The 15841-nt window shown below is 36.3% G+C and overlaps 1 protein-coding gene across 5 annotated transcripts in view; it reads right to left on the bottom strand.

Annotated features, from left to right (window-relative positions):
* Positions 1 to 15780, bottom strand: part of LOC135472706 (rho GTPase-activating protein 26-like) — a 59400-nt gene extending 43620 nt beyond the window's left edge. For all 5 annotated transcript variants that reach the window (XM_064752338.1, XM_064752339.1, XM_064752340.1 and 2 more), the window contains exons 1-5: positions 15532 to 15780; positions 9489 to 9584; positions 4687 to 4748; positions 3527 to 3598; positions 2832 to 2930 (exon numbers count right to left, since the gene is read on the bottom strand). In XM_064752338.1, coding sequence (XP_064608408.1) covers positions 2832 to 2930; positions 3527 to 3598; positions 4687 to 4748; positions 9489 to 9584; positions 15532 to 15685 — 483 coding nt within the window. In that variant the 5' untranslated portion in view covers positions 15686 to 15780. The remainder of the gene's footprint in view (positions 1 to 2831; positions 2931 to 3526; positions 3599 to 4686; positions 4749 to 9488; positions 9585 to 15531) is intronic.
* Positions 15781 to 15841: the final 61 nt, after the last annotated feature.

The raw sequence follows: 15841 nt of genomic DNA, 5'->3' as shown, positions 1-15841 counted from the left end.
TATTGAATATCAACACGCAGACTTATTGCATAAGATAAACTAAGATCATGTAGAAAATGTAAAAAAAAATAAAATGAACAAAATGTGATCTAAACATGCATACGTTGAGGTGAAAGAAGATGTACTCTCAACAAGCATATTTTGGTACTTAAGCATAAACAAAACTATCAATACCTTATGTAATACTGTATTTACCATCAAGTATGGTACATGTGTGTACAAATGCACTTTCAGAAGCACATTAATGCCCATAAATGATATTTTCAATTTTTGACTTCGGCTTAAGCTTTTCTCACAAGAAATTCTCAAAAAAAACTCTCGCCTTACCCTGTGAAGTGGATAAATCAATCAGAATCAATCCAAATTTGCCACTTGATTAAGTAGCTTGATTAAGCACTAAGCAGTGGTTTTATTTTTAAGTAAGCATAAAGAAACTAAATGCTACACAGGCAGCGAAATTTGGCGCGAACGAAACCGTCGGTCGCGCAACGGTTACGTGCGGTTCAATTTGGCTAACCGGAAAATCGGTTAGGCCAACTGTCCAACGAGAACGTCCTTAGAGTCAGTGTGCATTAGGTAACTACAGATAAACTGGACTGAACAGCTTTCATAATCACAACGCGGCCAGTATGCGGTCAGCCACAGCCAGCTGCCTGTGCTGGTCACATGGAAATGTAATCATTCATATATGCTTTACAGGCTTTGAGATAATACTCAAATTATTTATTTTGACTTATCTTTTCACATATAAGCCTGTATAACGGAATTTCACGTAAAAATGTGCCACAGGAGTCAAGTACCAACCAGGCAACACACAACGTTGAAACACCGTGTGAGTGTAAAATTTCTCTTTCTTTTGTTCACCAACCTTACGGTATGAGCTGCTAGATATAGAAAAGAAAAACAAACATAACATTGAGCTGAATACTTTTATTAATGATCCAGAATGATGCCTGAAACATAAACCACGTAAACAATCAGCGTAACCGATCGGGTTGATAAACATACGTGGCGTAACCGAATGATCGGTTACGCGAGGCGGAAAAGACGTAACCGATTTCTGGGTTTCGCCGGCAGGCCAAATTTCGCTGCCTGCTACATGAATAATGTATAATCACAACAAAGTTTAGTAAAGTATGGTTTACACTGGAGGATGTTTAAATGCATAGTTTTGTATTATCTACCTTAGGGTTATTTAAGTTAAATAAAATTAAACAGGTACAGCACATAGAGGACCAGACCAGAGCAGCAAAGACAGTGTGATAGCTGGCAAATGGTCACACATAACCAGTGGAATACAGCCTATTGTCTCTTTACCTCAGTCAAGGTTTTATACGGACTGTTCATGTAAATGCCTGAATAGTATCAATTTACATGCCCCCCTAGCACCAAGGCTTAAGCAGAATAAGGGTCAAAAAATATGTAGTGATGTTAATTGCAACTGTCACTGGTCTAGAATTACTCAAAATGCTGTGTTGTCATCACATTTAACATACAATCTCAATAAACAATGCAAATGGAACAGGGCATGTTACCAACTCAGAATCAGGGCATGTTACCAACTCAGAATCAGGGCATGTTACCAGCTCAAACTCATGTTCTCAACTCAAAATCAGGGCACGTTACCAGCTCAAAATTATGTCCTCGACTCAAAATCAGGGCATGTTACCAACTCAAAATCAAGGCATGTTCCCAACTACCATCTGCATCTAAAGGCCCACAATGATTACTTGAAGCAATCATTTAACCGACAAGCATAAACTGTATTGATATAGTGTGCGAGAATATTCAAAAGTTCAGATGAAGGGCAATGTGACTACTTATTTCACCTGAAGTTTGGATTTTAAAAATGAACTTTCAACAAGCAGCACCTAAAGGACTAAAAATGACACTTTTTGATGCCAACACAAAAGAAATAACATCACAAATAATGTTTAAATGGCAATGTAAGTTTGTTAAATCAATCAGTACCAAGCAAAATGATTTGATAAGAGCTAACCTTTACATAAAATACAATATTAAAAGACATTTTTTTTTCAATAATAATTTATACCTGCAAAAGTAGTATTTAAAAAAAAATTAATAACATCTACATTGTACATATTAATATAGTATTTAAATCATCTTTGAACATCATGGCAAAACTACCTGTGGGTTATCAAGCTGATATACATGTTTAATGAGACCACTAGAGCTACAAATGGATGGAACATATTAAAAGAGTAAAGTGAAACAAGGTCTTGGTTATCACTTTTTTAGTATAGCATTTTTAAACTAGAACAGCATTCATGCCCCAAAACAAACTGAACATCCAGAATCTTAACAGAGATGAGTTCAAGGGCAGTGCTCTAGTTATTAAGTCTGGCCTTATACCATAGCAGCATGTTCCATCTGAAGCATACAAAACACCAGGACAGTGGTCAAACTGGTACATCCAGCCATCACAGCTGACATACCACTCCACAATACAAGTTTTAATTTCCACAGCAGCACTTGTTTGACTGAGGGGGATAAACATAAAATCAATTGACACACTGACAGATCACATGCCTTTGTTTCGGCTGGTTTTTCCTTGTTTGGAATTGCTCTCACTGGCTGTGGATTACTCTCACTCTTTATTACTCTCATTCAGTTCAACCACTTGACTTAATTATATATAAGGAGTATACAGTCTAGGGTTCATCAATTTAATAAACATGTAAATTTGCAGTCAACCAATGATCTTTGGTCTAGCGCAGATGCAATAGCTCTGACGATCCTAGTACATGAATAAAAACTCACATACTATAAAATATTTTGGTTCATTTCATACTAAAAACTTCAACACCTACCTCTTGTAGATTCTCTTGACTTTTGGTCTTCATATTCAAATATCTCTCCAAAGACTGGCAAAACTTGGCTGTCTGCCTGTCAAAATGTTTCTTACCATCCTACAACATATCCATTTATTTACTTATTTATTTATTTATTTGATTGATGTTTAACACCGTACTCAAGAATATTTCACTGATATGGCGTCCAGCATTATGGTGGAAGATAAATGGGCAGAGCTTAGGGGGAAACCCACAACCATCTGCAGATTTATTTACTAGATCGATTCAAGTCTGTGTTCCAAGGCTTTTTTCACCACCTGCACGACGGTGGTCACATATACGATAACCAGAGAAAACCAGTGGCCAGACTCAAACCCAGGCCTTTGCCAGGTACCTAACAAACCCACACAGAACACTGAGATTCAAACCTGACAGAGCTGGGTTCAAGCTCTCAACCTCAGTGCTTCAAGGCCAATTCAGTGTGGCAAGAACAATCCTTTAGTTGACTCAGCAGTTTCTACAAAATATTTGCAAACTGCAATAATGATTCAGCATAAAAATTGTAATCATGGTGAGAAACCATGGTCTTGCGTGATACAATCACCCTTGGTACTAATTATCCACATACATGTGTACATAAACTTTGTTACCATGAGCATTACCTTGCTATACAGAATGGTCTTCAGGAAGCATGACATGCAGACTTGACCTACCTTAGCGCCCCCTATCTGCTTCTTTCTGAAAGCTTCCAGTGGTTCCAGGAACTGCTCTGTGGCTTTGGACAACTACAACGCAGTATTTATTTATTTGATTAGTGCTGAATCTCTAGCTAAAACTTTTTCACTTACATTTATTTATTTATTTGACTGATGTTTTACGCCGTACTCAAGAATATTTTACTTATACAACGGCGGCCACCATTATGGTGGGAGGAAACCGGGCAGAGCCCAGGGGATCCCACGACCATTGGCAGGTTGCTAGCTTTTCAGTTATATGACACCAGTTAAGTTTATGGGTGCCAGGTACATGTACCTGACAAACTTGCTGACTTCAAGCTGTACAGTGCAATAATGCAATACATTAATAGCAATAACTATCTTGTGACAAACATTTCACAATAAAGCCATTTTTCCTTTCCAGATCATGTATGTGAAACATTTGCTATATCATTTATTGGGCTGCTCGCTTGCTTCTTCCTAGATACACATGTACATTTAATACTTCACTGAAGGGCACAGAACCACTTAAAGTACATAACACAACAAATTTGCCATGGATGATGCTTTCAGCCAATCACAGGGTTCAACTCCTGTGATGTATTAGTCAGGGCCATGTGTGTCATGCATTCATTGACAGATCCATAGCCAATCAGTAGTTAAAATCAGAGTTCATTTAGGTATAATCTGCCCGATTATCTTTATTTTCATAATGAACACTATTCTACACAAACCCTAATTGGCAATGGACCAAAAAAATGTTAAAAATTAAACTGGTGCACTCAGGCAAAGCATACATGTATTGGGCTCAAATTTCTCTCCCTAAGGAAAACACACTTCTAGTACACTACACTTGTCCAATTGCCAAATGTAAAAGGAGTCTTGTCATCTGCAACTGATGCAAAAGAATTACACCCAGATTGGTTCCTACATGTAGGTGCCGGCACTGACATCAACAATTATTAAAGCTGTGCAGGAGCCAGTGAAATCAGATCATTCCAGAGTCACAGAAACATCAGTTCTGTTTAAGTAAGATAAACAGAACTGCTGGAAATAGTCTGAAGCATTGCTTGTTGTTTTGGACGTAAACTTGTGAGGTGGGTCTAATCCACAGATTAACAGGCCTGAGGATGTCACTATAATCAGCAGACACTTACCATTCGATCTCTTTCATCTTCTATCAGTTCAATAAGACGCCCAAATTCCTGTAGTGAGGCCGCTGAAATTATGAAAAAAAAAAAATATTTGCACACATTCTGCGTGAATTTTCACTAATCTGATGGGATTCAGGGTTTACGCCCTTACATACACATGTAGGTGGAAGAAAATGGCGAGATCAATCCGCGTAAACCAATGCTCGTAGCCATGTCTGTTGATAAAAATTCTGAATTAAAGCTCATCAAAACCAGGAAAAGCTGGATTTCAGCCTGTGAATGCAATGCTGTTAGGCAGAGAGTGATAAGTGTTTCAATTTATTTATTTGATTGGTGTTTTACGCCATACTCAGGAATATTTCACTTATATGACGGTGGCCAGCAATATGGTGGTAGGAAACCAGCCAGAGCCCTGGGGAAACACACGGTCATCTGCAAGTTGCCGTCCAAGTACCGCCGGAGAAGAAGACTTGAACTCACAGTGACCGCACTGGTGGGAGATTCCTGGGTCACTGACCGTCCTGGTGTGCTAGCCCCCTAGGCCATGGAGGCCCCCTAAGCGTTTTTAAGTCTTAACATACATATAATAGAAATCTTTATAATGAAAAATTTCATTTTTATTAAAGTAGCTATTAAACTGTACATGTAATAATATATCTGTACATGTACCTCTAATGTTGGGTACTTGATTCGGTTAAACAAGTGGAGGCATTACCTTCAAATGTACTGTATGACAATGGTCTGTAAAGAGAGCTGGGCCCCTCAAATTTGCCGAACAGTGTTTAACTTTTAATGTTTTTAACATCCCTTAATATTCCTTACAAGTATTTCTGTTTACAGCCAAAAATTCACATTCCTCTGGCTTGCGTTAATACAGGTTGTTTCACTGAACCTAATTTTTGCCAAAATTATTATGAAATATGCCAGATAATCTTTCATAATTAACATTTTTTATTCCAAGAACAGAAAACATAACAAAATAAAATTCAAGCACATGTTCAGAAAATGTCAAAACAACTATCAAATAAAAAAAAATATGATTTAGACCTAATTCAGCATTGTTTACTGTTTCTGATCAACTCCTAGAGCCAGTATGGGGTTGGATTGCATGAGAAACGAGCCATGTGGCATACTGTAGCATAATTAATCAGCCAGGGCAAAGGACTCGATACAGCTAAAAGAAGCTCCACTTGAAAGATGATATGTTATTATTATTATTATTTCGGACATAAACAGCATCATAGTTTGTATCATTGCCATCATTCATTTTCACCTCCATACGTTTCACATGAAACCTTGGGTTCAGTTATGTATATTAATCAGCTTAACAGTACACATTCAGACAATGTGACACTTTGCATTCCTTTCACATTTCATCCAAAATAATTTTCACAATAACTGAAACTTGTGATGTTTCAGCTTGTACATGAGCAAATTTTAGGCCATGTTTTCAACATGGTATAAAATTTATATATATCAAAAACTTTATATGGTTCAATGAGGAAGACAATATACATGTGAGTATACTACTGTCTGGTTTTCCAGATTAGGACAAATGCACCCATCCAGCTCATCCTAATATTTTTGTATTTGTCAAAGGCTATCCACCATGACCCAGCAATACTGCCACCAGCGTTAAATAACTTAAATTATAGCCTGTTCATATGTCACTGATGTTTGATTACATCAGTTTCAGTTATAGACATTAATGAGGTACTATACACATGTTTATGCAGAATGGCAAATATGTATGTTCACTTGGGTTAAGCCAATAAAATTGTATACATGCAATCCAGGCAAAAATGCAAGTATACATGTAATCCAGGCCAAAATGCAAGTATACATGTAACCTATGCCAAAATGCAAGTATGCATGTAACCTAGGCCAAAATGCAAGTTTACATGTAACCTAGGCCAAAATGCAAGTATACATGTAACCTAGGCCAAAATGTAAGTATACATGTAACCTAGGCCAAAATGTAAGTATACATGTAACCTAGGCAAAAATGCAGGCAAGTATGTAACCTAGGACAAAATGTAAGCATAAATGTAACCTAGGCCAAAATGTAAGTATACATGTAACCTAGGCAAAAATGTAAGTATACATGTAACCTGGGTAAAAATGCAACTACATCTATGGTATTAAACTGCCATTAAGTTCTATAAAATAAAAACACCTTTCAATAAATACCATGTTCAGCAGAATGATGGGTGAACTGTTGGTAAGGTTCTCTTCATTTTACGAAATAATTTAAGTTATGAGTTTAAGTTATAACATGTTTAAGTTACTATTCATGTACGTGTAGGTACTTTTTTTCTCTGATAAAAGTACTTGTACAAGAATGAAGTTCATCTATCTTTAAAAACATACATGTATAAGACTGAATTTATTGGATCTTCAATGAGACATTGTACCATTTATTTGTTCATTTGTTTTTAGCTGTAGTTAATAATATGTCATTTAAACGACCGAGGCCCGCACTACGGCAAGAGAAAACCACGCAGAGCCAAGGGGAAACTCATGACCATCCAAAGGTTGCTGGGAGGCCTTCCCACTTAATAATATGACCAGAGTGGAAGACAGCATGAGCTGGACTTGAACTCGCATGACCGCATTAGTGAGAGGCTCCTGGATCACTGCGCCGTGCTGGCACGCCAACTACATTACCACAGCACCATGCCAACCCCCAACCCACAAAACTCACAAAAAGTATAATTTTATCAGTAAATACGGAACAATGCATTCACAATATGCTTGAACAAACACCTTGCAGACAAGCAAAAAGGTTGTAGAACTACAGTAATGTAAAATGGTTAGAGATGAAAAGAATAATGACACTGTATTTTGTCTGCTGTCATAATATGGCTTGCAAGCCTGCATATCACACATGAGAAAGACTGTCAGTAACTTGGCCTGGACAAGATTACAGGTCAGATAGATGGACAAACAGGCGAAAAAAAAGGGATTAACATACGTATGTATATATAGATCAACCCACGCACACCCTGAGTCCCTCTCAGGCAATCCTTAAAAATAGGGTTGATCAGTAGGGATTTTTTTTCTGGATAATGAATTTTACACAAATTTCAAACAAATTAACACTGAGGGAAAGATAATCTTTTATCAAATTTCAATAAAAATGTTAAAGTAGGGATCTTTTTTGATGGGTCAGTTGGGTTGTTTTTAATGATGGTCTGACAGTTAGCAGTGAGTGTCAACCATCAATGTCTGCCTACACTGAACCTAATGCTTTTAAAAACTACATGAGCATGTATAGGTGCAATCACAGCCTGTATTACATGTATACATGTCATCTACACACAGTTAGAGGTTTTTGACAAAGCCAAAAAAAAACACATTGTAGGATATTCTGAAAAAAACAAATTTCATTTCATTTTTTGTTTTGTTTCATGTTTTTTTCCAGGTTTTAATATAAACGTCATACTCGAGAATTGTTTGCTTCTAGGATGGAGGTCAATTTTTTATGGGTGGAGTGCCCATCAACCACAGGTAAACCGGTGTACCTGAATTATGATTACAAAATTACAACACGACCCAAAATAGCAGTGTGCTAACACTGAGCTGATTATGATCACAGAGTGTATCAGAAAGAAGGTGAGTGTTGGGAAATGAGTCATGTACATGTACCAATGTAGGGACCTAACAAGCATGACAAGTGTGACCTGAGTTGTTACACGACTACAACCAACATGTGAATAATCGGTGAATGAGTTTTAGGCCCAGCCACAGTAAACAGTTAAACACATCAATGTCCCCCTGAATGTGTCATGCTCTCTACTGACTTGGACTGTTACCACAATGCAATATATGTTTATGTACCTTAAAATATTCGCTTTTTAAAAAAACATCATAAATTAAATTTCTTGTAACTTTCTTCACAAATGACCTTATCGTGTGACAGGGATCAAAATGTCTGGCGATTCACTTGTGCTTAAGAGCTCAAAATAAAAAATGACTCAAACTGAGCTCAGGTCATCACAAAGATGACTTTGTATATGCAAATATACATTATTTCTGAGCTAAAAGTGATTGTTTGAGCTATTTTATCCACTTCCATATTGTTTTACAATGGCATAAATCAAACAGAATGTAATACATTTCACAGCTTACATGTAAATGATATTAGATGACCTAAATTTCTTAAAATATCAAACATTTTGTTTATTTATTTGTTTGACTGGTGTTTTATGCGATGCTCAAGAATATTTCACTTATACGATGGCAGAAAACATCCTGGTGGGAGGAAACCAGGAAAACCAACAACCATTCGCAATTTGCTGGCACACATTCTCACATGACTGCACAGGAAGCCAGCATGAGCTACTGTACGATTTGGGCTATAGCACCAAGCTGAGAAGGCAACAATATTTAAGAAAAAAGTTACAAATATTCATTTACGAAGTTTTCACATGTGAGTTCACATGTGAGTAACATTTTTCATCCACATATGATCAACTCCTCCACGATTCAGGAGTCATACTGACATTTTGTGAAGCTTCCTTCTTCGTGACATTTTTATCATATTTGATTTACAATTACATCTCATTTTCTTACCTGATGGGGAGATTCATTTTTTATCAACAATCTGAACATACAGATTAAACTTATATATATATATATATATATATATATATATGTATATATAAAGAAAAACACTTTTTCAATTCTTTTTCATAATTCTTTGTAGAACTGTGTAATACAAGATTTTACCACAAAAACAAACAGGACATAAACAACAAATAAAACATGAACATATACTGGGCTTCTTTATATTTGTTTCTTACCTATTACCAGCTCATCATCTGTCTGCTGACTTCCAATACACTCAAACTTGAATTCTCGCAAGTTGTTAGAGAATGTTTTCTGAGCTTTGGATAAACCTGGGGGGAAAAAAAAGAGAGAAAGACATATTCATGTAATCAGTTTTGATTGGGAATGTTTTATTTTTTATTAACTACATGATTAGCCACCACAAGTAACCCACAAGGTTCTCAGCAAACTGAATAACTGTAGCCACAACTATAACTTCTATACCAATAATTATTTATTAATTATGGAAGTCATTTAAGTCATCAATTATTTCAAAATTTATATGTGCAAATTTTTTTTTCATTACCTCCATGAATGTTTTCAGGGTCTCACATATTTGAATTGCTGCAACCCAAGTACTGTACAGTTATTTTTCCATTGAGTATCCATGAGGGCATATGTGGTTGTGCACTGCATAATGTAAGCTTAAAACAAACCTCACAACACAAGGTCCTCTTTATGAGCTTACATGTATACTGTCATGCATGTCACGATTATATTTACAGTCACTCCATTTGCTGTGCCCCTTGACTATTTTTTTTTTACACAATTCGACAGAACAATGTCAGGGGGAATTTTAATCACATCTGGTATTGTGCAACATTATGATTATACAGAGTTTCCTACCCATTACTTGCCTTGCAAGAATTGAGGTACACTATTATAAGCTCCTCGCTAACTTACTCCCCAACTCAGAAGGGACACATCATACAATCTTAATAATGTAGGGGAAAAAAAATTTTTTTTTTGGAAGTTGTTGATAACACAGAGTGATATCACACAAGTATTTTCTGGGGGGGGTGGGGGGGGGGGGTATTTTTTTTCATTTGAAGTTATCCCCATAAGTACTTTTCTGAGCATGACAGATTCTTGACAGATTTGTGGAAAAAAAGCCAGGGTAAGCTATCAGTTCTTCCAGTTTCTATTTCAAGAAAACCCTTCGTCAATACAATTCGTATCACATACAAAAGCAAAAAAACATGTCAAAAATTTCAACATGTGGAGGGGGCTGTAAAATCCTACAGGTACCCATGCTCACCACGTAAAGAGAACAGAACAGTAAACATTAGTTACCAGTGCATGGGAATGAATCACCAAGCTCTGTGGTACTGTGATACAGGTGATAAAATCCAGGTAGTAAGAAACAGGTCAGAGACTTGTTATCTGATCTTAGTGAACACCCACATGCTTATATATTGTATGAATGTGAACCTAGTCACACAATAAACCAGGAACTACATTACAACTGGTCAATAGGTTAGTTTTTGAATGCTACTGAATGCCTCTATCAAGAAACATACTAATCTTTGGTGAAATCCATTCATGTGCAGCTTGAAAGCAGAAAATTGAAATAAACTTGTACAAAATAATTCATGTTGCAATATTTTACAAAACTTTCTGCCATAAAATTAAATGACAAGGTAAATGTACCTGTGTAAGAAATTTTTCACACACCTTCTGATTTTACATGTACATAATCTTTATCAGTTGTACATGCTTTAATTTACTAAGGTAGTCTGCATGGTCTTAAGGATGCTGATAATTCTGACCAACTATATGTAAATGTAATATGGTCAAATTGAAATGTACTGAAATGTTTGATGTAAAGTGTAAATATTTGAAAAATGAAACCTATCACACACTATTCTGCAATCAGGGCTATAACCAGAAGAAAACTGAAGGTTCTGATCCCAAACATTAAAGGTGCGACCTTGCCTAAAGATATTTTATAAAGTGCAACTGAACATGATGCTTTCTGATAGCTTGTAAGTTTGTGAATAAAAGAAATTTGTATGAAAACTTTTCATTGGTAAACCATCATATTTTTGTTTAATTTACTTGTTAGTTCTAACACAGCCTGATTACTTTCACCGTCCAACAGTTTGGGAGCCCAAACATTTTCCATCTCTAAATGGCTCAAGACATAGCCCTGCCGATAATAGATACAACAACTATACTCAAATCCAATTCCAAGATTTTCTTACCGGATAAAATATGTAATAAAGAATTTGTAACACACTTCTATTATTAAACAGCTTCAATACATGTAAGTATTCTTACATTGTACATGTACAATGAACTTTGATCCATATCTTATGTCAAAGATGTGCACACCATGTTCATAGAAAACAGTCCACACAAATGATAAATTGAATATTGCCCAGTAGAGTTTGAATACATGAATGATATATAATACACAATGCTCTCATGAAAGTTAAACTTCATTGTGCAATATCCCATTTGACAAAATGATAAAATATTACTTACAGTCTGCACATAACTATACATAACCATACATATATAAGTACCCTCATTATCAGTATGATGCAGTGACATGCCAGCCATTGAGTTCCTACATATACATGTACTGTCCTCAATATTCACCAATTGGGCAAGGTGGCCTGCTCGCAGCAGATATAACTGTCTGGAAGAATAAACATCAACTGTGACCATAAATCATAGTTTTCTTCCTTCACTGCACATATTATTATCTGTCTAGCTAAAACCTGATTAGCTTCCAGCACCACACTGCATTTCTCCATAATCTTAATGGTCAATTGGGTTGAACGATCAATACAGTTCCGCAACACTCAAAACAACTGCCTCCTCCACTGTGTAACACAAATACATGTACCAGCCATTATATACGCTCCCCCGCACTTAACGCAGTGGTGGCAGCCATGAGGAAACACCCATCACAAAGACAATGCATTATTGCACCCCACAGCATCTCAAGTACATGTAATTCTGTCATAACCATTAAACAATCTGCCAGTAGGGTACAGGACCCAACAGTTTTACACTATTAACACTTCTTACATACTTCAGTCAACAAAATTTCAAAATTTCAAAAAATTAGTCACTGCTAAAAGTCCACTAATATAAAGATTCACCTAACATGCAGATGTACATGTACACAGTACATGCATGCAAGACACAAATAGTACATATACTCATGTATAAATGCAACTGTATCATTTAAATGCATTAAAACATTCGGCTGCACATACCTCCTAAACAATTCCAGTAAGCTTATTATGTATTCAAATACACCAAGATATTATTCATTACACTTACATGTAGCTGATTCTTAATGTATTCAGTGACTATTAAGCTACAGTATCTGTTCCACTACAGTTATGAATGAGTGAACTCTTAATAGAGAACTGGATTCTGTCCTATGTGGAAAGCTGCAATGACAACTGTAGTACTGATTATGCATGAACACCTTGTACCAGGATATACATGTATGTATGTAGGCTGACACATGTGTACTTTTCATTCAATACATGCAGTGCACATAAGTACAAGCAAAGTTTAGTGAATTAAATCATGACGTGTAAGACACATACAAAAATTAATCTTTTATACAGATCATCTCAGACACCTAACCCTTTCATGAAAGCTTATACTGACATTAATTATTCCGAACTTTATTTTAAGTCACTGAAGTGTAATAACACCACATTCAAGAATATATAATTTATACAGAAGCAATCATGTTAACATACATGTAAATTGGGTGGACGAAACGACAATCCTCTGTCAGTTACCTGATAAATACCCTGACTTAAAACCACAACCAAATCAGTGAGATCTTGATCCGCACACGCTACCTTAATCACTGGTCAAGGGCCGATCTGTGCTACAAGTGTGAGTCACTTAAAAACCAGCTGAGCCCAAGAGCACTACCAGTAGATCATATCACAATTTATACAAGTACTTGCAATACATGTACATATACATGTACTGTATAATGATTCTTGTAACACATGTACATGTAAATTGCTTCAATGCTAGGTATACACCATATAAAGTGTGAGGACTGAGATGGTTAAATAATTAAGGTCTAAGCAACATTGTAAATTAATAGGAAAACTAAAACTATTGCAAAAATGTAGAAACAATGTGCAAAGTTACCAAGTAAAATTCTACTAGGCTTTACAATTGCTCGCCCTCAGCATGACCATGTGTTCAGTTTTCTCTCAGTCCGGATTTGCAGGTCTTATTCTCTAGCTCAAGCAGTATCAGTGTGAAAATAATGTCTGGAATCCCCACATGAACCTCCACAGGCATTTCCAAATAGCCAGGTGGTACCCAATTCTTCACAGGCATTCTTCTATGCCAGACGTATGACCAGTGGCAAAAACACAAATCTGCTGTGTAGAAAAGCTCATAACTCTCTCTAGCTCAGTGTACATAAAACCAGATCCCGCACATTCCAAGAAAAAAATGCAGGTAGTTAATTATGCATAAAAGATGCCCTAGTGTCTATAGTAAGTGTTCAGGGTTAAGATGTTAACTTTAGTTTAATGTACATGTGGTTCTAGCGTTTCAGAAACAAACTATAATACCTATATCTCACTGTGGCCATAAGTATAACTTACAACTTATCATACACTGTGCAGCAGCTGTTGAATATTGATGTTGGATCAGTAATCAGTCACCAAGCAGAGAACAAACAGCACCTATCCACATAAGGGAGAAATTCTAGTGTTATCATGTACATATATATCAATTATAAAAATGAGGCCTTCAACCTGTGTGAGCTCCGAGCAAGTCTGAATCAAGCCAACGTAAACTTTCCACATTTTAAACCTTAAAACACAGGCACTGGTCATTTTCTCTACAACACCACACATTATGAGACAATAAATGCACCGTACATGTTCATATCTTCAAATTTCATTAAAACACATGTTTCTGGTGCATGTAAGGCATTGTGTCCTTTCATTTTTATGGCAAGCAAAAGGCCACGCAATTACCCTATGCAGTGCTGCATGAGCATGACAGCACAATAGCTCTGAACAGGTAACACTTCATGGCTTCTACAGGTAATTATATCTAGATCAAAAGGACCACTGATTGCTATGGTAATTATCATAATCCTAACAGACAATAGGGTTTGTTGAACCCTGTCATGTAAGTTATGACATAAATACAGAAAATTTGTTTTCTTTGTCTGTAATCTTTTAAAGTGAAGTTAACATACATGTGTGTATATATATATATATATGCAAGTTCAACTGCATACCATAAATTAAACATTCAGCTTCTGATGATCAGTCAAATCATGTTACTCTTTAAACTGGTAGATGTTACTTTTCATATTAACATGGCTTAATAAACTGTATAAATGCTGTATTTTATAATAAGTATGTAGGCATCATTCACATCTTCAGGGTTAGTGTTTCACACAGCACTCAAATTGATTCAATTTTGCTTATACGACAGTAGTCAGGTTTATTGAGGAGGCAGAAGCTCCGAGGAACACAATATTCATCAGGTACCTGCAGAACATATTGACCAAAAAGACTGTTCTTGTAGACGGCAATGAAATGTAAGTTTTCTTGAGGATGTCAAAACCAAAACTTAGTTGCATTTCAAACCCAGAAGTTGGTCACGCGACATTTTAAAATGGCTGTGGACAGCCAGGCACTTGGTATCGACGAAGTTCTAGCAGTCAATGTAACCACCAGTAGCCAGTTAATTAATTTCATAGGTGAGGATAGTAAATAGTGAATATAGTATTGGAGATTCCACCATAAAATTACATATAACTGAACAGAGGAGGTGTGTTAGATTGCCATAAGTGGGAAGGAGATGGGAGTTGGAAATCTGTGCCATGTTTTTTGAAAGGTGCTGATCGATTCAGTGTTATAATGAATTTCAGAATTTTAAAATAGCACACTAAGTTCATTTATACTTCTAAGAGCTACAATACATTATTACATGTATCTCACTCAAACAACCATAAGAGACATGGTCATACCACAACAGAAATAACCAGTTCTACTCCCCTTTTTCTTATGACTGATACGAACTGAACAGGTGCCAATAACTGACAGGTCACTGACAGTGATACTGTGCTACCGGCACAACGTCGAATGCAAGAAGCCTAGGAATTATCTATTAAATCTCACAACCATGTGCATGATCTAATTACAAATGGGCCTAACGCTAAAATTCATTGTAAAGCAGTACCATAGTACGAAAATTACATTCAAGAGAACTTACATTTGGCAGCATTCAGTAGCTCTTTCCCGTCGTTGATGAGAGTTTTGATAGATTTACTGGTACGTTCCAACTCCTTCTCATGTTCATGGAGTTTCTCGCGAAAAGACGGACTGTCAGTTAAACAGTCAGCAAACTCTAATGGTAACAGACCCATTTTCCCTGTGAGATGGGTCCTCGTATAATGAAACACACAACGTTTAGAATAACTCCTACATTTATGTCAACCGATGTCTCACTACTTTCTCCAGATGAATCTTCAAAGATGGAGATTAGGTTACTTCCGGTCATGCGCGCTTTACGTAATAATTCA

The sequence above is a fragment of the Liolophura sinensis genome, chromosome 8 (genome assembly GCF_032854445.1).
Source record: "Liolophura sinensis isolate JHLJ2023 chromosome 8, CUHK_Ljap_v2, whole genome shotgun sequence".
NCBI lineage: Eukaryota > Metazoa > Mollusca > Polyplacophora > Chitonida > Chitonidae > Liolophura > Liolophura sinensis.
Note: the sequence above shows the minus strand (reverse complement) of the source record. Positions and strands in the feature narration are given on the sequence as shown.